This window comes from Theobroma umbraticum, unplaced genomic scaffold, assembly GCF_002168275.2.
Source record: "Theobroma umbraticum cultivar Fairchild unplaced genomic scaffold, ASM216827v3 scaffold_56.0, whole genome shotgun sequence".
Classification (NCBI taxonomy): domain Eukaryota; kingdom Viridiplantae; phylum Streptophyta; class Magnoliopsida; order Malvales; family Malvaceae; genus Theobroma; species Theobroma umbraticum.
Window position 1 is genome coordinate 13,880,972 of NW_018397256.1, and position 24,453 is coordinate 13,905,424.

General features: G+C 38.3%; 3 protein-coding genes across 9 annotated transcripts; 2 read left to right on the top strand and 1 right to left on the bottom strand.

Annotated features, from left to right (window-relative positions):
* Positions 1–579: 579 nt before the first annotated feature.
* Positions 580–3,283, top strand: LOC110410457 (O-Glycosyl hydrolases family 17 protein). Of its 2 annotated transcripts, none has more exons than XM_021420150.2 (3): positions 580–852; positions 939–1,429; positions 2,159–3,283. In XM_021420150.2, exons 2-3 carry the CDS (start codon positions 1,080–1,082, stop codon positions 3,267–3,269), a joined length of 1,461 nt encoding a protein of 486 aa, XP_021275825.1. In that variant the 5' UTR covers positions 580–852; positions 939–1,079; the 3' UTR covers positions 3,270–3,283. The 2 variants fall into 2 exon arrangements, with proteins under 2 accessions (XP_021275825.1, XP_021275826.1); XM_021420151.2 differs by having other exon boundaries at positions 581–852; positions 927–1,429.
* Positions 3,284–3,514: 231 nt separating this feature from the next.
* On the bottom strand, positions 3,515–7,255 carry LOC110410459 (endonuclease V family protein). Of its 6 annotated transcripts, none has more exons than XM_021420153.1 (9): positions 6,910–7,255; positions 6,524–6,779; positions 6,371–6,433; positions 6,221–6,260; positions 5,841–5,905; positions 5,615–5,731; positions 4,836–4,964; positions 4,172–4,218; positions 3,515–4,028 (listed from the first exon to the last, which is right to left on the bottom strand). In XM_021420153.1, the coding sequence occupies exons 2-9, from the start codon at positions 6,767–6,769 to the stop codon at positions 3,881–3,883; spliced, it is 855 nt and encodes a 284-aa protein (XP_021275828.1). In that variant the 5' UTR covers positions 6,770–6,779; positions 6,910–7,255; the 3' UTR covers positions 3,515–3,880. The 6 variants fall into 6 exon arrangements, with proteins under 6 accessions (XP_021275828.1, XP_021275827.1, XP_021275830.1 ...); XM_021420152.1 differs by having other exon boundaries at positions 6,882–7,255; XM_021420154.2 differs by having other exon boundaries at positions 3,899–4,035; positions 6,882–7,255.
* Positions 7,256–11,575: 4,320 nt separating this feature from the next.
* DCAF1 (DDB1-CUL4 associated factor 1) lies at positions 11,576–21,098 on the top strand. Its single transcript, XM_021421891.2, has 14 exons — positions 11,576–12,065; positions 12,545–12,620; positions 12,831–12,947; positions 13,046–13,224; positions 13,341–14,211; positions 14,326–14,423; positions 14,508–14,931; positions 15,212–15,814; positions 15,916–16,098; positions 16,295–16,855; positions 17,083–17,193; positions 17,966–18,084; positions 18,211–19,828; positions 20,276–21,098. The coding sequence occupies exons 1-14, from the start codon at positions 11,794–11,796 to the stop codon at positions 20,966–20,968; spliced, it is 5,925 nt and encodes a 1,974-aa protein (XP_021277566.1). The 5' UTR covers positions 11,576–11,793; the 3' UTR covers positions 20,969–21,098.
* Positions 21,099–24,453: the final 3,355 nt, after the last annotated feature.

The following is a 24,453-nucleotide window of genomic DNA, read 5'->3' on the forward strand; positions in this document are numbered from 1 at the left end:
GAATAAACTAAACTTGTAGGTAAAGGAAAACGCCAATTTGAGTCCAAAAAAATGAAATACTTAGTTGATTAATTACGTTTCAAATATCATTTTAAAATCTAAACAAATGGCTAATTTGCCTTGTCAATGTGTCAAACTGTTAATATAAAACAAATACTACAAGGCAAACTTTTCTTTACGTTATCACCTTGGAAAAAATATCACTTTCCACTTAAAAAACCGTTGGTATCAGTCTAAAAGAAACATGCCATCCTTTGGCGTTTGCGATATACATACTTTATTCTACAACGAGGTGAAGAACTAGGTTCAGCCCAAATAATTGAGAGCCCGACGGGGCCCAACAGAAATAAATAAATATACTAGTAGTTGGATACTCTTTCCTCCCCCTGCGAGGCATTTATGGCAATCTAGGAAAAGCAAAACAAACCACGATACAACAAGGGTCTAAGGTTCAAGACTCTTCCTTTTCTTTCTTTAATGGAGGGGACCTATTGGTTACGCAGTCCCAATCCCTTATCTTGATGCGCAACAACCCAAAAGAAACAAAGAATTTTTCTACTACTAAGCAATACAGGCAGGCAGGAATATATGCTGTACCTCTTAAATGGAAATTGGAAAACCAAACAACTAGTACTGTATACCATATAATATCTATTCTTTTTTCATCTAAAGCTATATATATATATATATATATATATATGTAATTATTTGAAGTTTTAAATAATAATACTGGCAACTCGCAAGCAGCTTGCTTGCGTCTTTTTATCCACCAATCTCAGCCTCTATGCAAAGATATGAAGAAAGGCATGAGGAATTGGCTATTTTTATTTATTACTATCTATACTAATACTGGTAAGAAGTTTCCGATTCTCAATTCTCAATTCTCAATTACACTCTATTACGCTTTTTTTTTTTTAACGTTGCAGCTTCTGTTTCAGTATTGCCTTGGGTTATCAGATTCCGTTGACCTGTGATTTCTCCTCTCTCTTCTCTTCTGTTTTGCTCTGAAACCACTACATAGTTACATCTCTACTTTTGAGTTAAACTATTGTGATCATACATATATACGTATTGCGGATATGGCCTCGCACGAAAGTTTGGGTTTTAGAGGGCTTCTTGTGCTTCTTCTTCATATGGCTTTGTTGACCAGTCCAGCCAGTGGAATTGGGGTGAACTGGGGAATCCAATCAACGCACCCTCTGCCTCCCTCAACCGTCGTACGGATGCTCAAAGATAACGGCTTTCAAAAGGTTAAGCTTTTCGACGCCGATGCTACTACTTTGAAAGCTCTTGGCAAATCCGGAATTCAGGTGATGGTGGGGATTCCCAATGACTTGCTCCCTACTCTTGCCAACAGTGTTCAAGCCGCTCAAGATTGGGTTGCTCAGAATGTCTCTTCCCACGTCTCTTCCGACGCTGTAGACATCAGGTGATATATATAGATAGATACTCATTATATTTTTTGGCCGTCTCCTCTCCTATCCTATCTAAACTTACTGCTACAAACAAGCACAATACATCCATCCTAATAGTTAGTCATTTTGTCAGTTTTCAACTCCCAACTCCCACATGGCCAAAACATTGCAATTTCAAACACTTTAAACCTTCCAAGTGTTGAGGAAGCAAAATATTGTTAATTACTTACTTGATGTTGATGATGATGATATGAACAATGGCTAACATCTCATCACTCCTCATGCTAGTAATATTATAAATAATACTAGTTGCTTAATGAGTTACCCAGACAGACTTGACTTGAGAAATCAGAGTGCAAACAGCCCATTCCCTCTGGCTCTTAGGTATGGAGATGATATGACGATGGACTAACAGAATGCCTTGGAACCAAATTTCCACCAGAATGGCTATAATTAGAAAGTGAAAGTTGATCTGTGATGAAAAGCTTAAAATGGAACAGCATTTTTATCTTACCATGGAACATCCCCTCTCCCTGTCCCGTTTAAAGAAAATCAACAACTGAACTACCTTTACTTATGTTGTCTTTTAATAATTCTTGAATCACGTTATTGCTATTTGCCAAATTTTTGTTACCAAATGGGTATGCTCTTTGGAAACGGGTGTGGGAACTCGCCATTTCCTGTTTTGATTTTATGAACATGTTTGCTTATTTTAACTTTTGTGCCTTCCAATTCACCTGTAGGTATGTCGCAGTTGGAAATGAACCATTCCTTGGAGCATATAATGGAAGCTACATTGGGCTTACGCTGCCTGCACTTGAGAATGTTCAGTCAGCTCTAATAAAGGCTGGCTTGGCCGGTCAAGTGAAGGTAACGGTGCCACTTAATGCTGATGTGTATCAGAGTTCAACAAGTCTTCCTTCTGGTGGCGATTTCCGGTCAGATATCCGCCAACTCATGCTGCAGATTGTTAAGTTTTTAAATGACAATGGAGCCCCATTTACCGTAAACATATATCCGTTTATAAGCCTTTATAACGATGCCAATTTCCCCATTGACTTTGCCTTCTTTGATGGCTCCTCATCTGCAATTAATGATGGCGAAAGAGTGTATGAGAACGTGTTCGATGCCAACCACGACACACTTGTATGGGCCTTGCAGAAAAATGGATATGGGAACTTGTCCATAATCGTCGGAGAAATTGGTTGGCCTACCGACGGGGACAAAAATGCAAATCCCAAGTACGCACAGCAGTTCAACCAAGGGTTTATGTCCCGCGTCATGGCTGGAAAGGGGACCCCAATGAGATCAGGCCCTGTGGATGCCTACCTATTTGGCCTCATAGATGAAGATGCCAAAAGTATTCAGCCAGGTAACTTCGAGCGTCACTGGGGCTTATTTTACTTTGACGGGCAACCCAAGTACCCGCTCAGGCTCGGAACGACGAGCTCGAATGGTTTGGTGCCAGCTAAGGATGTACGTTATATGGCCAAGAAATGGTGTGTTATGTCGCCATCGGCAAACCTTGATGACCCACAAGTGGGACCAAGTGTGAGTTATGCTTGCTCACATGCTGATTGTACCAGTCTTGGGTATGCTACTTCCTGTGCAAATTTGGACCCTCGTGGGAACATCTCCTATGCATTTAACAATTACTACCAGATTTTTAATCAGCTTGATAGTGCTTGCATGTTCCCAGACAACCTTTCTGTTGTCACAGACATTGACCCATCTGTTGGAGATTGCAGGTTTACGATCATGATCCAAAACCTGCCAGCAGCTCAAGGAACAGCCAGCTCTTTAAGACTGAATGTCCTATTGTTTGTATCCCTACTTGTATTTACACTTTCGTGAACATTTGGTTGCAGCTGCACTCAATTCATTTCATTCCTTCAATTTACATGTACAGACAACAGAGAGAATATTCAGCATTTCAGATTCTTAACTTGCAATCTGGGACCCAAGTATTATGTCAAAAGGGTACAGGTTGAGCTAACCAATTAGCTCCTCAATTTGGTTTTGTTTGGGATCAGTTGAGTCCAAGCATACCTCCATAACTTCATAGGCTCACACTTTGTCTAATTCTACAATTAAAGAGAGAGAAAAAGGACCTGCTTCATATTAATAAGCATTTTGTGAGCTGCCATGCTATCTATGTATGCCTGGCATGTGAAAGAACAAACTTTCTCTAATTAAGTTCTTCTGATTGATGCAATTCATCTTGCTTGGACTTTTCGTTTTAGCAATAAAATGATAAACATCAACTACCAGGAAAGAAGTGATGATAGGCGCGGGCATCAACAGTCAGGATAGGAAATACAAGCTAACAATGCCAGTTGAATGTGATCCATCCGTCAGAGTGCCAAAAATCAAGCACGGTAGCTTTTACTGGCAGCAGTAGCAACACAGATAATACAACCTGCTGGCTCAACTTGATGCAGATCCATAACTAACTATATGATATTTCAATATTGTGTCTGAGTCTCCCTTCTCAGTGTGCTCAATTTCTGAAACAACTTCGAAAATCTAATAAAATGCTGGACCAGATAACTTCTGACAAAATCTGGTACCTCAGAGCAACTAATCTGCCCAACATATTGCCACCAGTACGTCCTAGATGCTTTCCATCACATTAGCCAATTACTTTAGGAACTGACCTTTCCCTTATTTTGCATTTCTCATAATTGAGAAGAAAATTAAAAGTTTAAATAAAAAGGGAAAAATAACCTAACATTTAGCAATTGTATCATTCTAACCTTCCAATTTGATGCTTATGAAGATGCTCTCTGGATCTTATATCAGCCTACATATATGAAAGCAACTCCAGGCTTTAGTATTTTGACTAATAGAAAGAATCAAATTACAGATGATCAATGGCTCAAGTTTCTTATTTCTAAACAACAGATCTCAGTGACTAGGAAAATTACATTAAAAAATGGCCTTCCGAACACCAGCACTTTTTTTTAACAATAATAACAGTCTTTTGTGGGGAGTAGCAATCAATGTCCAAAATCACCTACGGAGAGGAGTTACTACTAAGTAATCATTTTAAAACCCTGAATCAGCGATGTCTGTCAGCATTAAATCACTAAGAAAACAGCTATCACAGGAGGTTTCTACAACCACGGTCAATCACTCTAACTTACCTCCTAGACGTACACAAAAAATCGATTTTCTTTTTAGTTTTTTCTTCTTTTAAAACCGACACCAGATAGCTCTACAAACAGCACATCAAAGCGTTCATACAAGAATCTTTAACAGCATGATACTTCCACATTCAAGTTTAGAAATACAACAAACAACTATACTAGAAAGAAATTAAGAAAGCTACAAAATTAAGTACTTCAAAGAATCAGTTGCATGCTTATTTTTCTGAAAAAAAATTCATAGTTTTTACCAGAAAGCACCAACTCGATTTACCTGCCTGATAGGCTCTGGCACACGAAATTTGCATGTCATTTTCACAACTTTGATGGCAGTATCAAGTGATATTCGATGACCAATTGAAACAAATAAAGGCTTCAATGAACTCTGAGTTGATCTCATTGCCTGTGAAGAAAAGAACAAAGCAAAGTACTGTTAACATTTGGGACTACAAAGCTGAGGTTAACTTTTGTAACTCCATTTTGTCTATTCTCAAGTCCCTGAACTCCACTTTGTCTATTCTCAAGTCCCTGAACTCCATTTTTTTCCATCTTGATGTTGCATAAGATTGTAGACTGCAGCATCAAATAAATAGACAGCTACACCTACTTGCTTCTCGATTTCATAGATAGTCCACAGAATGAGATAAAAATCCTCGAGCTCATATTAAGTGAATGATTACAGCATATGCCTACTTCATTGTGAAGCATAAGCAACCCAATGAGGTTTGCCAAAAAAGATTTCAAAGAAGAACAACCAGCTCCATCCCTGAGATGCATTCCGTTGTTAATCATGTGAGTCAAATGATAATGCCCGTAATGAATATAAAAGTGCTCCATAGCAATATGATGGTAGTCTCATGGTGTATTAGGTCATTACACGAGGCCAGCTAATTATGTTTCTGAATTCATTCACTTCACCTTAAAGGTTGGTTGAATAAAAGTGGTTTTAATGCATGATTGTGAATTTTTTAACGTATCGAATATCTGCTTCTGCTTGGATTGGGAAAGGAAAATAAGAAAAAAAAAAAAAAGAGATCCTGCTCAACTTCTTACCACACCCCAGATGAATCCTGAGCTGCCTCTTAAAGTAATAAGGTCCTTGGTTCTGTTTTCTTCGGCTTCAAAAAGTTCTTTTACCCCAGATCGAGTAAGACCGTCAACATGGTGCAGCTGAAAAAGATACCAATATATCGGCAGTGGCTATATATATGTAGACATTTGAAATAACTAATAACATGCCCTATAGTAGTACTTAGAATGACTGTTGATGTAAACTCACATTCTTTCCAATACCAATAGTTGGAAGATTAGCAAGAACACCTAGATGAGAGGCCAAACCAAAACCTGGCTGAGGAAAAACTGTTGTTTAAATCGTTTGTTGAAGATGAACAGAAAGCAGTAATTCCCTAATAATGATGATAACTGATAACAGAGATGTATAAGTTGTGAAGGATGTTCATTAGACAACAAGATCTCAAAGAAACTTGTACACATTATCGCAATAAAACATAGAGAAAGTGAAAAACTGAAAATGATCGCAAAGAAGTAAAGTGGAGGATTAATATAAATATATATGTTGCTTATTTTGGGTTTCCATAGCGTTAGTGCTGTAAGTGGAGGTGATAAGAGGAGTTAATAAAGAGTAAAGACTAAACTTGCCTCGAGGGTGAAGCAATCCATTACCATCCACCATGAGTACCTGCTGAATGCATGCAGAAATTAGAAGACACAAAGAGAAGATGATAATGATGATGAGTAATGCTAATAATGTCACAAACTAAAAATATTAAATTGAATACAAAAAAGGACCTGTGGGTAGAAAGGACTAGCAGTGCTTTTCATCTTCTCCAAGAGGTGTACAAGAATAGGAGCCTTTAAAAAGAACCCGTAAAAGGGGTTTAGTTAGATGGTGATAGAACAGAATCATACTAGTAGCTAGTGTATACTGATAAAAGTGGGTACCTCGCGGAAGGCAAGGAAGCCAGGGACATAAGGAACGTCAAGGGTGAGGACAGTGTAGCACTGATGGACGAGGCGCAGAGCATGATGGAGGTCCAAAACCACCAGGCTCCCACACGCCATGGATGGCTCTTCCTTGGAGAAGCAGACGTCCACTCCCCCCACATACCTGAGTTGTTGATGTTGTGCCTGTGAAGAGGGCAATCTCCATGGGAAATCATCCTCTGTAATGACTCTCTTCTTCAGCATATCTTGAATCCTGTCATTTCAATCACTCGTCTATTTTACACTACAATCTACAATCTACAAATAAAAAACTCAAATCCAATCAAACAATTGATGCAATACAATAATTACATACTCTGCCCATTTGCCCAATTCAGACGGACCTGAATGTTTTTGTGCTTCTACTTCCTCGTTCTCTTTCTCATTTACTCCTTCCATTTTCCTCTTTCGCTTTCGCTACGCTGGTGCTGTTCCCAACTTGCGATCAGAAATCAGAATCAAATATACGCAACTTGTTCAGAATTGAGATGATGAACTTCAGAATCAGATAACCGAAACTTCTTCAGAGTCTCCTCGTGCTGAATTCAGATGACAGGCGGTTCATATGCATATGTTTTCTAGGGTGTAGGATTAGTTTTCGAGATCTACATTTAGTCCAAAAAATTATTTTTTCTTTAGACACATAGATCTGTCATCAGACGTGGTGAATCGTTAACGTTAATATTTCTGTTAATATTTTCCTTAATGTGACGAACTGATAATATTTCTATCATCTCTATTAATTTTAAAAATTATTATTATATAAATTATATATATTTTTTAAACTCAAACCCTTTGGAGCACCTATAAGTTCACCCAACTGCTTAAAAAAAATATTATAACTTTTTCATACTTTTTATTAACAGTGTATATTTTTAAATTTTATTATTTATTTAAAAAATTAATAAATTTATATGAAACTTTGATTAAACTTAAAAGCGTCTAAATATTTTACCTTATTTTTTACGTAACTAATAAGAAGAGGTAACAAGAGTGGATCATTCCCCAATTGTTATTTTATTTTTCCAATTCTCGCCTGTTTTCCATCGTTTGCCTTGCTGTTTTCACTGTTAACTTCTGTTGCAATGAATTTATTTGTGCTCATCGATGTTGCATTATGCTCAGTCTTTTTCATTTATTTTTATTGCCACATATGAGTTAATTTTGGTGAGATTCTTTGACTGTTATTTCCGCTATTGGAATTGTTGCTTCTTCTGCTGCTACTTTTATCATTCAGTTTAAGTTATTGTGATGCCTATGCTTTAGAAGCTTTGTCACGAGTTGCGCTAAGTGGAGTACTCTGTTTCTTTATTCAGATTCAAGTGTTTCAGCTTTACAATGCCAGGTGGTCCTTTCAAACTCGAAATATAAAATCTCTCCCGTAGGAGTTTTTTTTTTTTTTTACGAGAACTAGTATTACGCAAGTCACTGCCCTCACATTTTCTAACCCATTTGTCTTAGCAGAGTCAAAATCATAGTTGGTCCATCGAAGTATATGCTGCGTACCAGGCATATTTTAGCACTATTTCATGTGTCAGTTCCCTCAGGCTCTATTAGACTTGTCAAAACAGAATTTAAATTAAGCAAACTAGCCTCGGAAGTCCATAAGCTAATAACAAATGCATACTCACAGAGAAACAGAGATTATTGAGCAGAAACAGAGGATGACAGAACGCTTATCTAAAGCTGATCAGATGTCCAAAAATAACATGCTAAGGCTCAAACCTTTTTCTCCAAGCATCACAATACAGAAAGATTTCATTCAAATTATACCCAAGCCTAATATTACCAACTCAATAGCTTTTACAAGGTTAAATTCATACCCCGTCATTCAAATCATAGATTGTATACCAGGTATCACAGAATATATATTCGCCATAGAGCTAACTTAATGAACCAGCCCTTAGAGACTCAATCAAATATATAAAACCAGATTTAAATTATCAGTAGCTGATCTCAAGGTTGTCTAAGTAGAGGGCATAAGCTTTGCCGTAGCAAGCAGAATCTTTAAAACAGAAACAGATGCAATATGAGCTCATTAACTGAAAAGCAGGGTTACAGACATGCCAACATGGCAGTTTCGTAAGCTTACCTTCAAGCTAGATCCAACTCCAAGTGTCTCAGACAAAGTCAGAATTGCCCAACAATTTAAACTAATCAAACATGCCTTAGGCATTCATCAACAGAAAAATAACAATATGATAGAACATACACACCTCAGCAGTGTATGAGCAGAGACAAAACCTTATTAAGGTAAACAGGTACAGATCAGAATAACACAATTGCATATCATTACAGAATAACAATATCATTACAGACTCATTCAGTATTGAAGCCATTGACAGAATAATTGATCTTATTCAGTCATTTCAGATTTGTCCGGAATATTTGATCTCATTGGATCGTAACAGACTTGTTCGGTATCATATTCATTGGCTGGAATAATAATCAGCCCTATATGGACTTTATTGCCAATATGCCATTCTAAAGCACATACATTTCCAGAAATTCGACGTTTATTCAATACATGTATGACAAGGTCAGTACATTTAGTCATGCAGTAACAGCAAGTTCAAAAAACCGCTTTAAGCAGAAAGTATCAGACTTGGGTGGGTTTAGGACCGTAGTCTCCTGCAGGTCTCTAAGCATAACAGCCACTATGTGGTTCATATTTCAAAGCAAGTATCAAGCTCAACAGATATTTAAACCCTACTCCCAAGCGAATATTAAATCAGAAAATGCCAACAATGTGGTCTACACAGCAGAGCAGAATTTCCAGAAAACTTTCTGAAGGGTCAAAACATTTAAAATGCTTGTTTCCCATTCTTAGAGTTATATATATACATAAACCAACTTTTCAGAAGATTCAAAATCAGAAATTTAGTCGCAAAATCAAGTAACGCAATATTCTACTGGCCAAGCAAACCACAGGCATACCATTCATTTCTGTTTTTATATATATATACTCATCAGAATAATTTCATTTTAAAAACTAACACCCACTCTCCTTGGTTAAATAATTTCCAGCAACTTCATTACACCCATCCTCGCTTGCCAGCAGCCACTTGGGCTTTACTCTCCCCATGACTAAATGCCCACCAGCAGCCGATGATTCATCAATCTTTACTCATCAATTCTCCTTCGAGCCTCCCACATTCCCTAGACAGAACAATATCACAAATTTCTTGTTTTTCATATATTGGCAGAGTTTACCGACATAAACGCAGCTCCACTTATACAATTTGTTCTCAAATCTTAAACCCACAGACCTTAATCATCAAGACATTAAAACCCTTACCTTAGTTGTTAAATCCACAACCTAAACTTCAGAAATGTTTCAGCTTAAGAAGAGTATGCCCAACTGAAACATAAACAGGTTTGAAATAACTAACCGGTCAAAATGAAACCTTAATCGTCTAGAAAACTAAACCTTATCTTGGTTGTTAATTGCAGGGCTTCCAAGGGCTGAAGTTGAAGTTCAAACAGGCAAACACCTTGGAAAAAGGAGGGAGCTCACGTGCAGAAGATAGCCTTCGTTTTCTTTCCGACGAAAGAAGTGGGTGGACATTCCAAAGCAAAACCCCTTATGCCGGTCAGCTTCAGCGTCACAACTACTGGCTTTCGGCCTTCTTCTATCATTTTAACTTAAGGGCTGGGCTCATTTAATCTTAAGGTTCAGCCTTTTTTAACTTAAGGGTCCAACTCTGTTTTTAACTTAGTTGGACCATTTTAAATTCTACCGCAGAAATTTAACTTTACTCTATTTCTCAACACTTCTCTTGTACTTTTATTCTCCAATAATATATTTTCTACCCTTATCTTGGTTTATTATTATTATTATTATTATATATTAACCAATTGAAGTTAAACCTCTATACATTAAGATCGAAATTAATTCCCCAACATTTTTACTGAGCGCCTGTAATGCACTTGTATAGATAACTGAGATGTTACATGAATTATTTATAAATCATAACATATATAATTTTATTATAAACTACATCATAACATATATGTTTATATAATATATAATATAGTCATAATATTTAAAAATAATTCATGAATTATTTAAAAAGTTTTAAATAAAATTTTATTTTTTATTATGTTCAATTATGTTTTATATTTTTTTTAACTAAATAAATTTTTTTAATTAATATTGACTAATTATTATTAATCAAAATATCATATACCATTCTATATTACTTTAATGAGGCATGATGATATGTAATAACAGATGATAATATGACATATTAATACAGTATGATGATATAGTCATATGACAAAATTTACCTTCCATGTTAACGCCATATAAATAAAAAATAAAAAATATTATTTTAATTAATTACAATTAGTCAAACTTAGTTATAAATAAAAGTTTAATTGAACAAAATAAAGGAATAAGTGATGATTTGAATTTTCTTAAATAATTTATAAGTTTTTTAAATATTATGTTTATGTATAATATAAATATTATAATATATAAAATTTTTGATTAATTTAAGTTATTGATTAATAACTAAAACATCATTTTTTATTAATTCAATTAATTTTTTTAACACATCCATTTAATTTAGTAAATTTTCTTTGATCGAATTAACCATTTTTACATATTTATCCAATACAACAATACTCAATCAAAAGGCAAAAATAAAAAATAAAAGATGTAAATTCTATAAATAATGATTCCATGTAAAACTCTATATTTATGTCTCAATTAAATATGATCACATGGAACTCTTTTTCTTTTTTCCAATTTAGAGATAGGGATGATTTTGTGCATATATCAACCTTTACTCTAAAAGTTAAAAAATATGCGGTGAAATTCTGTTAGATTGAGAAAAGTAAAGAATAAAATTTTAAAATGAATAAGTTTAAAAGATATAAAATGAAAAAAAAAAGGAAAAAAGAAAATAGAGACTGGGCGGAGTAGAAATGGGTTGGGGGGTCGGGTATAATCGGGAAGCTTCGGATCCCCTTTGCCCTTTCTCCGTTCCTGCCTATAAAAGCGGAAAACAGCCAGCGTAGAGTTTCTTTCCAATTTCCATTCCATTGCGTCGAGAAGGAGCCTCCTCGCTACTCGTTACTCCCTCGGACCTATTACCTTTTTGTTTTTTGGTTCTTCGATTGGACCTCTCATTTATTCTTCTTCATCATAGTAATTCAATATATTCCGCTTTCTGTCTCTGTTTTTTTGAACTGTAAATAGAATTCGAAATAGTAGCTTAGACATGGAGGATATGTCCAACCAAGGCCAAGCTCCCAATCCAAATCCTAATCAAAACGGAAATCAGAATGAAGCGGAAGAGCAGCCGCCCGCAGAAAGAGAGGAGCAGCAACAAGAAGAAGAAGAAGAAGACGAGGAAGAAGAAGGGAGGAGGGAAGACGAGGAATTGATGGCAAAGGCGCAGGCTCTTATGGAAAAGATCACTTCTTCTCCGGATAACCCTAATCATACCGTTCTTCATGCTCTCGCCTCCCTTCTCGAAACTCAGGAGTCTCTGTAAGCTCTTTCCTTCTCTTACTTATCTATTCCTTTAATTTTACTAATAGATTTGCTCTTTTAAATTTATTTCTACTAAACAGCCAAGGAAATGCTTGCACAGAGTCATTTAATGCTATTAGTATACTTTTTATTCATACGTTTTCCCTGTGCTTGATGGTTCATATGCCTATTCTTTCGTCCAATGCTAAATTACAAAAAATAAGTCTGGCGGTGGAAGCAATGTTTGGCTATATCTGTGCTACCTTCCAGTCCTGGTTCTCTGGAAAATGAAACAAGGTGCTTCAAAATGAACCACAACAACTGCACACAATACATATATTAAGCTTAATGAGAGCTTGATATGTAAATTGTATGGATGGGCAGTAATGTCCCAATGCTTTCCTCTTTTTCATATTATCTAGTAGTTATTTTTCGTGGCAGTATCTATCTTCCATACTTTACAGATGTTTTTAATTCTTTTTTGTATTTAATTTTAGATACCTTCAAGAGAACAGTCCTTCCGGTAGTGGTCGTGCCTCTCATAATATTGGACGCTTGGGAAACTTAGTCAAGGTAATTAACTTTTCTTTGTTGATCGGTTATTTTTCCTGCTTTTCCCCTTTTCATGCATGAATTTGTTCTTATTGTACTTTAAGCTTGGTCTCTGGCAGCTTTCACTTTCTCATTTTATTTTTATTGTTATTTAGACAAGACATGATTTTGAGCACATTATTGCTCATTTGACCAAAGTTCTTACTTGGAGCTTTACCCTTTTGCTCTCAGGAGAATGATGAGTTTTTTGATTTGATATCTTCAAAGTTTCTTTCTGAGAGTAGATATTCAACCTCTCTCCAGGCGGCTGCTGCAAGACTTCTTCTAAGCTGTTCTCTTACATGGATTGTGAGATTTTCTTTTTAGTCGAATGTACTTAATTTCTCTAGTTTTGTTTCAACTTTATGGGATATTTTCTGACTGAGTGAGCTGTAAATGGGTCACAGTATCCTCATGTTTTTGAAGAACCAGTTTTGGAGAATATTAAAGTTTGGGTGATGAATGAGACTGCCAGATATTCTGTTGAAGATAACAACTGCAAGCATGACCTGGCCAGAAAGGAAGCCTCTGATGCTGAAATTTTAAAAACCTATTCCACTGGACTTCTTGCTGTGTGTTTGGCAGAGTCTGCTCCTATCTTGACATTTATGTTTCTCTCTTTATTCTGTTCTTATATGCCTGGCTAGGGCACATTATTTTGTTCTTCATCTGACCATTCTTATCATTATTATATGGTTGCAGTGGTGGTCAAGTAGTGGAAGATGTATTGACTTCTGGGTTGTCTGCTAAGCTTATGCGTTATCTTCGTGTGTGTGTCCTTGGGGAGATTACTGCAGGTCAAAATGATGCCTGCCATTTACCTGAAAGTAAGAGTTTATCCAGTGCTGCTTCTTTTAGAAGTAGAGATGAAGGTCGAGGGAGGGTTCGGCAAGTTCTAGAGACTACTCATATAGATGATCCCAGAATAATAGATGAGAAAACTTTAGATGATCAATGTGCTGAGTGGGATCGAGATCGAAGCACTAATCGGCAATTACGTGGAGAGGAATGTTGGGTTGGTGACAGACAACCTCCTGATGGGGTGGCTGAGGCGGTTGACATGCATGATGTAGATGCTGACAGTGAGGAAAGATGGCATATTCGAGATGTTCGTGATGGAAAAATGAGATTTGGAGATGTTGATGAAAACGGGAGAGATGACTCCTCAAGGCGCAGGATAAACCGTGGATCTGCAAGGTCTAGAGGTAAGGGAAGGACCACTGAAGGGGCTATGGAGAATGAACAGTCACTAACCTCTCCAGGATCTGGTAGTCGTTTTGGACAGGCACGTAGTATGAGAGACAGAAGTTCGTCTAAAAATTTAGATGGGAGAAAGGTGTTGGAGGCAAAGAAGTGTGTGGGAAAGACCAATGCTGATGATCTTGTAGCGGAAAGAGAGGATAATGATGAGTGCTTTCAAGGATGCAGAATTGGAAGTAAAGACTTCTCTGATCTGGTAAAAAAGGCGGTTAGAGCTGCTGAAGCTGAAGCTAGGGCAGCCAATGCACCTGTTGAAGCTGTCAAAGCAGCTGGTGATGCTGCTGCTGAAGTTGTCAAGTGCGCTGCTTTAGAGGTGCAAGGCTGTTCTCACAATTCTGTTTGTTTTCATTTTCCCTTTCGCCCCCTCCTCAAAACAATTTCTTTTGAATGAGATTCATTCTCATTTATTTTTGTTTTCTACCCTCAGGAGTTCAAAACTACTAACAACGAAGAAGCTGCATTATCAGCTGCTTCCAAAGCAGCAACTACTGTTGTTGACGCTGCTAATGCCATTGAAGTTTCAAGGTGGGTACTTCTTGTTGACAGACTTTTTATTTGGATTTCCATTGCCTAGTGCAAGTGGTAATACACCTCATTTGTTGATCACAGGAACTCCACTAGCACAAGTGCTGATCCAATAAATGAAAGTGCCGCAGAAACTGAAGTAAATGAGGATGTTGAAGAGTATTCTATTCCCAATGCTGAGCAGCTTGCCCAGCTGAGAGAAAAATACTGTATTCAGTGCCTTGAGACTTTGGGTGAATATGTTGAAGTCCTTGGGCCTGTACTGCATGAAAAGGGTGTAGATGTCTGTCTTGCTTTGTTGCAACGAAGTTCCAAGTTGGATGAAGCATCAAAGGCTACTTCTCTTTTGCCTGATGTGATGAAGCTAATTTGTGCTTTGGCTGCCCATAGGAAGTTTGCAGCATTATTTGTTGATCGGGGTGGCATGCAAAAACTGCTTGCTGTGCCAAGAGTTGCTCACAATTTTTTTGGTCTTTCTTCATGCTTATTTACTATAGGTTCTCTTCAGGTATGCTTATATACTAAATGTTACAATTTATGATGTATTATCATACTATATACAATGTCTTTTCATTTCCTGAATTTTAGGAATTACCATGAATTTTTAACTGAAATTCTTACAACTATATATGGAGGTCACCATCCTATAAAGGAGTAAATATTTAAGAAACTTGGAGTTTTGAATATGTTTTTCCTGGCTTGAGAGTATTTGAGAAACTATGTCATTTGAGCCTTTACACATTACAAATGGAGGACTACTATAATGTTATTTCTTCTTGCACTTTTAGGGAATAATGGAACGCGTCTGCGCTCTTCCTTCTGATGTTGTCCACCAGGTGGTTGAGTTAGCTATCCAACTTCTTGAATGTTCCCAGGATCAAGCTCGGAAAAATGCAGCATTGTTTTTTTCTGCTGCGTTTGTGTTCAGAGCGGTGCTTGATGCTTTTGATGCTCAAGATGGTTTACAGAAACTACTGGGCCTTTTAAATGATGCTGCCTCAGTAAGATCTGGGGCAAATTCTGGTGCATTAGGTTTGTCTGGAACAACATCATTTCGGAATGATAGATCACCGTCAGAGGTACTGACATCCTCAGAAAAGCAGATAGCTTACAATGCTTGTGTTGCTTTGCGGCAATACTTTAGAGCTCATCTTCTTTTGCTTGTGGATTCCATACGTCCAAATAAAAGTAACCGAAGCGGGGCACGGAATATTCCAAGCACCAGGGCAGCATACAAGCCACTTGACATTAGCAACGAGGCTATGGATGCTGTGTTTCTGCAATTACAGAAGGATCGGAAGCTGGGTCCTGCATTTGTGAGAACTCGGTGGCCTGCTGTTGAGAAGTTCTTGAGCTGTAATGGACATATTACCATGTTGGAATTGTGTCAGGTTTCCTGCGTTAAACTTCTTCATCTGCCCCCCACTCCCTGCTTGGGTTATCATTTTTTGCCTCATCTTTTGGTAATTTATTCCTCTTGTAATCTTTGTAGGCCCCTCCTGTTGAGCGTTACCTGCATGACTTGCTTCAGTACGCTCTAGGTGTTCTGCACATTGTTACATTGGTGCCTGTCAGCCGCAAGATGATTGTAAATGCCACCTTGAGCAATAATCGTGCTGGCATAGCGGTTATTTTGGATGCAGCAAACAGTGCTAGTAGTCTTGTGGACCCTGAGGTGCGCATGTGCTGTGATATTGTGATGATGTTGTTCTAGTAAATAATGCTAGTACTTACGTGGGCCTTTTTGTGATATCATGTTTATGGCTTTGAAAGTACTGTTGTTATTCTTGGATGCTGAAAGCAGACTTTTGAGTAGTATGTTGACTGGTTTAGCCACTAATCTTCACCTACTTTTGATTTTGTTGTTGCAGATTATACAGCCAGCTCTTAATGTGTTAATCAATCTAGTCTGCCCTCCACCTTCAATCAGCAATAAACCATCCTTACTAGCTCAAGGTCAGCAGTTTGTTTCTGGACTAACCACAAATGGTCCTGCTGTGGAAACTAGAGATAGAAATGCGGAGCGCAATGTTTCGGATCGAGTGCTTTACATGGGTAATCAGAGTGACATGAGAGAGCGTAGTGGAGAGGTGAATTTGGTGGATAGGGGCACTGCAACAGGCACCCAGTCCATCAGCAGCAATGCACAGACACCTGTTTCTGCTGCTCCATCTGGGTTGGTTGGAGATCGTAGGATATCCTTAGGTGCTGGAGCAGGTTGTGCCGGCCTTGCTGCACAATTAGAACAAGGATATCGTCAAGCAAGAGAGGCTGTCCGTGCCAATAATGGCATAAAGGTTCTACTGCATCTCCTCCAACCCCGCATATATTCGCCTCCTGCTGCTTTGGATTGTCTTCGTGCCCTTGCATGCCGAGTCTTGCTTGGTTTAGCCCGAGATGAGACTATTGCACACATTTTGACCAAGCTTCAGGTAAACATGGATTACGCAATGCATATAATAGATTAGTACCACATTCTATCTGATTAATATCTTCTTTGTAATTTTACCATTTGCCATACTTTTCTGCATTCAAAAGTTCACTGCATCACTCCTCTCTCATTGCTTACCCTGAAAAAGATGAATATTGTTAAGATCTATTTGATATGGTGATATACTCATTGGTTAATGCTACTAGTTTAAACTTATCATTGTTTTAGGTTGGGAAAAAGCTATCGGAACTGATACGAGATTCAGGTGGCCAGACACCTGGAACTGAGCAAGGAAGGTGGCAATCTGAACTTGCCCAGGTGGCAATTGAGCTAATTGCTGTAAGCATTTTTACCTGCTACTCTTCGCTGGTTGCATGCTTCATTTTGTGCAAAAGGCTATTTTCTGTTACTGCAATGTCATACCTGTTGCCTAGCATGATTAGACTAGAATATGTTAAAAGCTATGCTTATCATCTTCTGGCCTGATTTTGCAAACGATTGTGGTTATGGAGTGCCTCTTTTACAACCTGGAGTATTCAATGGGAGATAAAAGCTTCTTTATTATTAACCTTAGACTCAATGCTTTATTCTTTGATATATTTATTATTTGCCTTGTGATGACCCCTCAAATATTCAATCAGGAAGTGGTTGGTATAGAACCAAGGTCATAAGTACTTTAAAGTTGACTTCTCTTGTCCCAAAATGCAAATAATATGGTTTAGGGACCAAATTTTGAGTCATGGTTTAACCCTAAATTATTTTCATTAATGCAGAATTTAGCATCATATGCTACATATTAGCACAGGTTCCAGGATAACTTGCTTTTGATGATTTTGTTTGTTTTTGTTGAGTTGTAGTACTTCTGTTCTATGATACTTTGTTGATGAGTATTTATATTTCTTTATGTTTCTTTTGTTCATTTGATATTAATATCACTGGACTGAAAGCATTATTATTGATTGTTATATTAAGTATTTTTTATTCTTTCTCTCATGCATGCATGACTTAAGCTTACTGTCCCAATAAATGAAAATGATGTGGTGAACATATTTTTTGATTTTACTTAAATTTATAGGAGATTGATTCTCAGCATTTGTCTATGATGTGTTAGATTGTTACAAATTCCGGTCGTGCAAGTACGCTGGCGGCTACTGATGCTGCTACACCTACTTTGAGGCGCATAGAGAGAGCTGCTATTGCTGCTGCCACTCCTATTACTTACCATTCGAGGTATATTTTTGCACTGATATTTATGATTCATCATCTTTTGTACTCTTCACTGTTTCGTTAATTCCTATATTTTGGCTCTTCTTATTCATTCTGTGCTGTTGTTTGCACATGCTCATGAAACTGCAGGGAACTTTTGCTTCTTATTCATGAACATCTACAGGCATCTGGTCTGTCTGAAACTGCTGCTTCACTTCTGAAAGAAGCTCAATTGACACCTTTGCCATCCTTGGCTGCCCCATCATCTCTTGCACACCAAGCCTCCACACAAGATACTCCTTCAATACAACTCCAGTGGCCCTCAGGTCGTATATCTGGTGGATTTCTCTGTAGCAGACCAAAGATTGCTGGCCGTGATGAGGATGTTAATTTGAAGTGCGATTCAGCTTTGTCTTTAAAGAAGAAATCACTTGTTTTCTCACCCACTTTTGGGTTACAATCAAGAAATCCATTTCAATCCCAAGATTTGCAACCATCTTCTGCCAGGAAAGTACTCACTAGTTCAAAACCATGTCCTTTACTGGCAAGTGTATCAGATACTCCTACAGATTCTATGCTGAAAAGTAACCCTGATATGGAATCACAATGTAAGACACCCCTTGTGTTGCCAGTGAAAAGAAAGCTATCCGACTTAAAGGATACTGGTTTGACATTGTCTGGGAAGCGGTTCAACACTGGTGATCATGGATCACGATCTCCAGTTTGTCTGACACCCAATACTACTCGGAGAAACTGTCTGCTTGCAGATGCTGCTGCATTCACACCAACTTCTACTTTAAGGGATCAACATGTTCGAGCAACAGCAAGCAGCTTAATTGATTTGTCTGATGACATCCTATCTGGTAACTCTCATGTGGGACATATGACACATTCCTCCCAAGTTGGATTTCTAAATGATCCCCAACCCAGCAACTCAGAACGTTTAAGTCTCGATACTATAGTTGTTCAGTATCTAAAGCACCAGCATCGTCAGTGCCCTGCTCCTATAACGACTCTGCCACCACTATCCCTTTTACACCCACATGTTTGTCCTGAGCCAAAACGAAGTCTTGATGCACCATCGAATATCACTTCACGGCTTGGTACTCGTGAGTTCAGGAGTGTTTATGGTGGAGTCCATGGAAATCGTAGGGATCGTCAGTTTGTTTACAGTAGATTCAGGCCATGGAGAACTTGCAGGGATGACACTGGCACTTTGTTGACATGTGTCTCTTTTCTGGGAGATGGCTCCCATATTTCAGTTGGTAGCCATGCTGGGGAGCTAAAAATTTTTGATTCCAACAGCAACAATGTGCTGGACAGCTGCACAGGCCATCAGCTTCCTGTGACTCTTGTTCAGTCGTATTTTTCTGGTGAGACCCAAATGGTTCTCTCATCAACCTCTCAGGATGTGCGGTTATGGGATGCCTCTTCTGTATCAGGTGGGGCCATGCAATCATTTGAAGGCTGCAAGGCTGCTAGGTTCAGCAATTCTGGGAGCATTTTTGCAGCCCTATCTGCAGATTCCACCCAACGAGAAATTCTCCTTTATGATATCCAGACCTACCAGTTGGAATTGAAGCTTTCTGATGCCTCAACTAATTCTACAGCTCGTGGTCATGTATATTCTCTAATACATTTTAGTCCATCTGACACTATGCTGCTTTGGAATGGTGTTTTATGGGACCGGCGGGTTTCAGGCCCTGTTCATCGTTTTGACCAGTTTACAGATTATGGTGGTGGTGGTTTTCATCCTGCTGGGAATGAGGTATAGAAGCCTATCTCCACCATAGGTTGATTCTTTTGATATTTTTGTCGCTGGTCTGTTTTTTTAAACTCTTTGTTGTAAAGCATTTTGTTCAGACCTCATTCAAATTCTTTTGTAGCCTGTATTTTAAGTCAGTAATTTAGGTGGTTCACTAGGGTGATCTGCTTGTATGCGGAGGACAGTACAAATGGAAGCCTGTTCATTGAAACTTCGGAAGTTGGGAGGAATGTTCCAGTCCTTTACAATTATTATACGCCTCTTCTTCTTGGCTTGTCACTAGAAATTTTTTGATAAGTGCATTGCTTTTAGTTGTTTTATGATGCGAAATGAAGTTTTAGCGTGCATGGTCGGTCTGTTAATTGAAGCAGTCTTAAATATATTAGCTCGTTTTTTTTTCATGTCTTAAATTTGCTTTTAAACTTTGGTTAATACTTTATCTTTCAACAGGTCATTATAAATTCCGAGGTTTGGGATCTGCGGAAGTTCAGGCTACTCCGAAGTGTACCTTCTTTAGACCAAACAGCAATAACATTCAATGCACGTGGGGATGTAATTTATGCAATCCTGAGGAGAAATCTTGAGGACGTGATGTCAGCGGTCCACACTCGACGTGTGAAGCACCCCCTATTTGCTGCTTTCCGCACATTAGATGCCATCAACTACTCTGATATTGCCACTATTCCAGTGGATCGATGTGTTCTTGACTTTGCAACTGAACCAACTGATTCCTTTGTTGGGTTGATTACAATGGATGACCAAGAAGAGATGTTTTCATCAGCCAGGGTTTATGAAATTGGTCGCCGAAGACCAACTGATGATGATTCCGATCCTGATGATGCAGAAAGTGATGAGGATGAGGATGATGATGACGATGATGGTGATATAGACCCAATACTTGGCCCAGATCTCAATGGGGATGGTGAGAGTGATGCTGATATTAGCAATGAGGATGATGACAGCGTGAGTGAACTTGATGATGATGATGGAGATTTTATGATGGATGATGTTGACTTCGATGGTGGAGGTGGGATATTGGAGATTGTGACTGAGGGTGAGGATGATGATGATGACAGCCAGTTGGTCGAGTCTTTTAGCAGTGGTGATGAAGAGGATTTTGCGGGGAATGGTTTTGGTTTCTAATTTTTTCTTTTTTAATGTGATAGGCAGAAATGTTGGTCACAATGCATTTAGAAATAGTCGAAATGCTTGTAATTATTGTTTCAAGGGTTATTATTATTATTATTATTATCATTTTTTTTATTTTGCCTAATTTGTTAGTTACTTTTTGGTTAGAAATACCAGTAAGAGGGTGGGAGGAAGGGTGGATATGGCTCCGTGCAAGGGCGGAGGAGAGCCAATTTTTTAGTTGTTTTGGTCCAGGTGTATGATGGTTGACAGTTGAGGGTTGGGTGCTACATGCCAATGCCATTGCCCTGCCAGTGCCAACCGGATGAGACCCATTAGTAGTTGGGTGGTGTGGGCTGAAAGGTGGAGTAAATTCAATGCACTCGCCAAAGCCTATTTTGGCATTTGGGCTGTTAACTATGTTATTATTATGGGAGTCACTTTCTTTTGGTTTTCAGGGCTCAACGATTGTGGAGTCTCTGTAATGCTAATGTCGAATAAGTTGGAGCAGAGGCCTTAGCAGTTAAGGGGTTTAAGAAATGAATTTCTGTCTTTCTTTTCTGCCTGTTTACGACTTCTAATTATTGGTCTAGTCTTGTTACTTGTTAGTAAACAATCAATATCCTGATTAAGAAAACGGATTTCCTCTTGATGCCCAAATAGAATAGAATAGACTAGTACTAGTATAGAGGCGAGGAGGAGAAGAGAAGGGCAAGCAATGGTAATGGTGACTGCGGTGGAGGTCAGAATCCATAGGAAATCGCCACTGCTCAAATCTTCCATTTCCATGCAGCTCCTTTGGCGACTATTACGATGACGTCCTGGCTATGCGACCTACTTCAGCATCCCTTTCTTCAGATTTGTCTATACTTTCTACACCTTCTGTCAATACATATAGACATCGTCAGATGCATTTCAATCTATTCTTCATTCTTCATTCTTTATTCTTCTTCTTGTTTCATAATATTATCAGAAGATTGTATCACCGTTCTTGTTTGCAATGGAAAGCATCAATATCGGGCTAGAGATGACCTTGACGCATTTCTAGGTGATTAAGACTGCTGAATTCGTTTCTTGGTACTCTCTTCCTCCCTCACAGGCCCTGGCTTCAATTAATTATTTGAGATCATTCTGTCATTGCTTAATTTTCACAACTCCCAAGTTTTGTATTTGTAGGTTGTAGGATTTCCTGTCTAGACATGCTCATCAAAAACTTTTCAACACAAGCATTCAATATGTGACAGTGTATCAGAGATGCTAACACCTTGCTGGTATTTTAAACTCTTATTCTTGCATTCCAATGGCTTTCCTCTGTTTTCCTTTGGGATCCAGTATTTAATGTAGTTGCCCCTGGCCCTGACAGTCCAATGATAACGACACTCATCCCCAGCTTTCCAATGATTTCGCATCTCCTCAGCGTTTTTAACACCCTAATACCCAACACCTACAAGTTGTCGTTCTACTCCCAGCCCCAGCCATGCCCAAATCAGAATAGAGCTGCTGCAACTGCCACTAATGATGCTGGAGAGTAGATTGCCCACAACAATTTCCATGGCTTGTGAAAGGTTCAGTTTCCAGAAATTTGCAATCCCCAATATCAGGTACCTGCATTCAATGTCAGAAATGTTTTGGACACCTTAAATTATGGCTGATGTATGCTCATAATGTTTCACTCCTGTGAACCGATGATGTATCATGTGTGTTCATTTCTTCATGCAGACTACCCTTCTTCGAAATCAATATGTACTACAAATGCTTCTGCAAGTTGTTCTTTTCCAAGACATGTTTGTGCAGTGCCTCACCAGGATGTAAAACCAAGGGGTAGTGTTTGGGGTAGACTGGGCAAACTGTGTGATGAATTATCTGTGAGCGGCAACGCTAAGCTGCATGATGCTGGCATTAGGGAGCGAAAAGTGCTTGACTAGCATATATAAAAGCATCTTGTGCCAGGAGGAGGAGCCAGTAAGAATAAGTATTTTGGTGAAATTAGCACTGGCCATGCAATTTGTGCAGTTTCTTCAGCTAATGAGAGGAACATAGATATTGAACACAAAGCCACTTTGCAGGATTTGAAGAAACTAAACTTGGGCACCAAGGATTCAAAAACTACTACAAATTTATTTTCCCTCTGTTCTTTGCCTGCGTATTCTTTATCATGAAATTTAAAAACAGCATACCTGCACAAGCTGTGAGAAGCAGCTTTAGATAAACAGTTGAATATCTTTTTCCTTCTGCAAGATAGTATAGAATCGTTGTTAGCCAGGACTCTAGTTGAGTTTTTGTTGAAGCATAGGATCTTTTTCAGGAAGTACTGGATTTGAAACAAAGATTGCTCCAAATTGAAACAAAAATCTTAAAAGCTTTGGACAAAGCGGGAAGGAAAGGAGGAAGATAGAAAAACAAATTTATTGCTATCACATTCTGCTATGGTAACTTTCATATGAGGTGTAATTTCTTGGATGTATTAACTCTCACATTCTGGTACCGTAATATTAAGATTAGACAGTAGCAATCTCAGTTATGTGTTGGAGTTCAACCTCAAGTGAAGTGGTCAGCACAACTCAGCAAAGTAGTACTTGTTCTCACTTATGATTTTTACCTCTAACAGAATATTAACCTGTCAGGTGCATTTGGTGCAACTAAGGAAGCTTTATCATTGTATTTGCCAAATGTGGGGTGGTTGAGAATGTGGTGATTTTAACTGACAAAGTAACTGGCCGGCCAAAAGGGTACATTCTTAATTCAGCTAACCAGTTTTAGCACTAAAAGGAAAATCTTTTTTATTCCTGGTCAATAATGTGCTAGATGTGCTAATTGCATGTTAAATTTTCCTCTTTTAAGGTCTGCGTACATTACTTCTGCTAGCAAGGAGTCTGTTGACAAGGCAATTACTTTGTGTGGAGCTACATTTGTCTCGAGAATTGTGAAGGTAATTATTTGTCTCTGGGGCTGGGAGATTACTTGATAATGCCTGAAGATGTAAGGTGTAGGGTTGTTGGTTGATTGGATGAAATGGTTCGCACAAAGGTCCAAGCTTCCTTTTCTGGAGGGGTGTAGGTTGGTTGGTTGGCTGAAGTGATTTGCACAAAGGTCCAAGCTTTTATTTAGATTGACTTGATTGAAGTTGCTATCTTGAAAACCATATGACGCTGGATAATTATGTTTTCTGATACTCTTTTACAAAATCATCATGAGATCCATGCCCATGTCCAAGGTTTGCCAGTTCTAATTTTCCTGCCATCCTCCGGCATAGTACATGAAGGATCGAAACATAGAATTAATGAAAGCTCGCGGATAGAGAAGAGGCATTTTGAAAGAATCACTGCAGCTTTCTAGTTGCTGCCTTAAATTTTTGAAGGATGCTTGATATAAGTGACTGGTCTAGGATGATTGGTAAACGTTGGATAGCTGATAAGTGTTTGTGGGGAAAATAAGTAAAATAATGGTTAGAGATTAGTGATATAGATCTGGTTCAATTTAGAATATAGCACAGTGGTAAG

Excerpts from the sequence above, each read along its gene's own strand:
- LOC110410457 (XM_021420150.2), top strand. The coding sequence starts at position 1,080 with ATGGCCTCGCACGAAAGTTTGGGTTTTAGAGGGCTTCTTGTGCTTCTT. Across the intron at positions 1,430-2,158 it reads TCCGACGCTGTAGACATCAG|GTATGTCGCAGTTGGAAATG; the intron begins GTGATATATATA and ends ATTCACCTGTAG.
- LOC110410459 (XM_021420152.1), bottom strand. The coding sequence starts at position 6,964 with ATGGAAGGAGTAAATGAGAAAGAGAACGAGGAAGTAGAAGCACAAAAA. Across the intron at positions 5,906-6,220 it reads TGGATTGCTTCACCCTCGAG|GTTTTGGTTTGGCCTCTCAT; the intron begins GCAAGTTTAGTC and ends TTCCTCAGCCAG. Across the intron at positions 4,219-4,835 it reads TGCCAGAGCCTATCAGGCAG|GCTGATATAAGATCCAGAGA; the intron begins GTAAATCGAGTT and ends TCATATATGTAG.
- DCAF1 (XM_021421891.2), top strand. The coding sequence starts at position 11,794 with ATGGAGGATATGTCCAACCAAGGCCAAGCTCCCAATCCAAATCCTAAT. Across the intron at positions 14,424-14,507 it reads AATGCCATTGAAGTTTCAAG|GAACTCCACTAGCACAAGTG; the intron begins GTGGGTACTTCT and ends TGTTGATCACAG. Across the intron at positions 19,829-20,275 it reads TTCATCCTGCTGGGAATGAG|GTCATTATAAATTCCGAGGT; the intron begins GTATAGAAGCCT and ends ATCTTTCAACAG.